Source organism: Adiantum capillus-veneris, chromosome 26 (assembly GCF_014529385.1).
Source record: "Adiantum capillus-veneris isolate H3 chromosome 26, ASM1452938v2, whole genome shotgun sequence".
NCBI lineage: Eukaryota > Viridiplantae > Streptophyta > Polypodiopsida > Polypodiales > Pteridaceae > Adiantum > Adiantum capillus-veneris.
Genome location: NC_140956.1, coordinates 87,029,145 through 87,031,447, shown reverse-complemented (window position 1 = coordinate 87,031,447; position 2,303 = coordinate 87,029,145). Strand labels below are relative to the sequence as shown.

Sequence of the window (2,303 nt, the reverse complement as noted above, 5' to 3'; positions counted from 1 at the left end):
TATAAGCAAAAAAGGATATGCAGGAAGAAACAGCTAAAATAATGGGGGCATTTTCCACTTAATTGAAGTGGAGTCTTCTTCGTTTTGTGAGCCGTTATCTTTCTCTCTCATTTCCCCTTTTAATTGGGCTATTTTTGGCCCTTTTTGGGAAACGAAAGCTCCATGTCGGTGATTTTGACCAAGGGGGAGGTGGGGAAAGTGTCCAGAGGACCAAAACTTTTGTCCAGGCACTTGGCCAGGCTGGTAGGAACTCAAGATGGTGCCCCAAGCTCCCCAAAATGCCCACGAGCCCCCCTTGCAAGGCCTTGAGTGCATTCCTTTACCATTTGGTACACCATAGAGTAGTCCACCTCTAGTATATATACCCTCCACTTTCCCCTCAACCCCCCACATGTGAGTTTAGTCCATTGCCACATGGCATGCTCTCCCCAACTTCCCCATCTTCCCCATGTCCAAACCTGAAATTTATGTTTTGCCCCCAAACTGAGCCATTTTCTCGAAGGCGTAACGAGTGACCCTGACCTCCAAATATAGCGCAGTAAAGCACGGCTAGGAACTTATTACCTCGACTAACTTCAGAAATTCTTAAACATGCCATTGCTAAAAAAAAACCATCAAGTCGGCCCACTTTCCGTCTTCCCATGTGCATCCGTCGACACTTTTTAAGTGAAAAAACCTCCACTTCAAGTGCATGTAACTCATAATGTCGGAGTCCGATTTGCAAGCTATCAAGCACGGCTAGAAATGCTCATTAAAAACTATTTTTTGAAAGCTGGACCAACCCAAAACTCAACCAACCGCTTGACCAAACCAAGCCTTGGTACAGGGTTTTTTACACAGACACTTTCAAAGCTAAAAGCACTATGCACATATATATACATGAGGGTGGTTAGCAAGTTTTTTGGCATCATTTATGGCTTTTGTACTCATCCAAAAAATGCATGACATAACTTGTCAACCCCCCCTAGCCTGCTTGATCATTCATGACAAGCAGAGGTTACTAGGGCGAACAATTGATGCAGCTCATCTCGAGAAACTTCATCCATCTTTTGTGACGCATTCACACTCTTTGTTTCCATTGATAGCATCTCATCTGTCACAATAGTCATCAACCATGCTAAATACTTCTTAGTCTATAACCATTAACACGGTAGCTATGTAGTGTACCATCTAAATCAGCCAGCTGGTATGTCCCATTATCAAACTTGTTTACAACAGTAAAAGGACCCTCCCATTTGATCTGAAACTTCTTTTGGAAAGTGTGGTCCAATTTACTATTGTATCGAAAAACAAGATCTCTTTTCTCAATTCCCTTATCTTTCATGCATTCATTAGCTCTTTTCTGGGCCTTTCTACATACTTCTTGATAGTAATCCAAGGCCAAAAGCCTGTCTAGCTGTAGACATTGTAAATCCAATAACCTTTGTTGCCAAGCATCTTGTTGCTCTTCATCTTGCAATGACAAAAACTTGAGTGCAGGGATTTCCACCTCAATAGGCATCAAAGCTTCTTTGCCATAAACCAAGTGATATGGTGACAATCCCGTGCTAGTTTTGATTGCCGTTCTATATGCCCATAACGCACAAGGCAACTGTGAGTTCCAAGTTTTGGCATGTATTAAAGTCATTTTTGTCAGAATCTTTACCAATTCCCCATTAACCTTTCATTATGTCCATTGCACTGCGGATAATAAGGAGTGTTGTATTTATGCTCTATGCCAAGATTTTTGCATAAGAAATCAAACATTTCACCTCTAAACCCTGGCCCTCTGTCAGACTATAACTCCAATGGCACCCCGAACTTGCAGCATATGTGCTCGTACACAAACTTTCCCATCTCCTTGCTGGTAATGATAGCCGTTTTTGGGCTTTCCATAATTGCCATAGTAAGCTACCTCACCCTATCAAATCACTCAAACATTTTGGTTATCTCTACCATTTCACTGTACATAGGTGTGTGTGAGTTAGGGACTTTCTCCATATTTTCTTAAAAAACCCTCAATTAGCTAGTCACTGGGCTAGTTGAGCCAAAAATAAATAAATAAATATATATATAAGTATATTATGACCCATTTGTGTGTAAATATTTCATTGTATATAGGGCCTAAATAAAAGGATTTTTCATAATTATTTTGGTATTTATTTAAATATTTCTACCTATGGTGTGTTATTTATGCTATGTACATTGACTCACCATTACCATATTTTTTTTAATCATTTTGCATACTCTTTATTTCATATAAAAATAATTTCATGCAAGCTTCTCTTATTTTTTGTGTAACTCCATCCCAACAAAAATCCCAA

The 2,303-nt window shown here is 39.7% G+C and overlaps 1 protein-coding gene across 1 annotated transcript; it reads right to left on the bottom strand.

Annotated features, from left to right (window-relative positions):
- Window positions 1-977: 977 nt before the first annotated feature.
- On the bottom strand, window positions 978-1,627 carry LOC147423791 (uncharacterized). The gene is made up of 2 exons (XM_086501512.1): window positions 1,168-1,627; window positions 978-1,093 (listed from the first exon to the last, which is right to left on the bottom strand). The coding sequence occupies exons 1-2, from the start codon at window positions 1,625-1,627 to the stop codon at window positions 978-980; spliced, it is 576 nt and encodes a 191-aa protein (XP_086357638.1).
- Window positions 1,628-2,303: the final 676 nt, after the last annotated feature.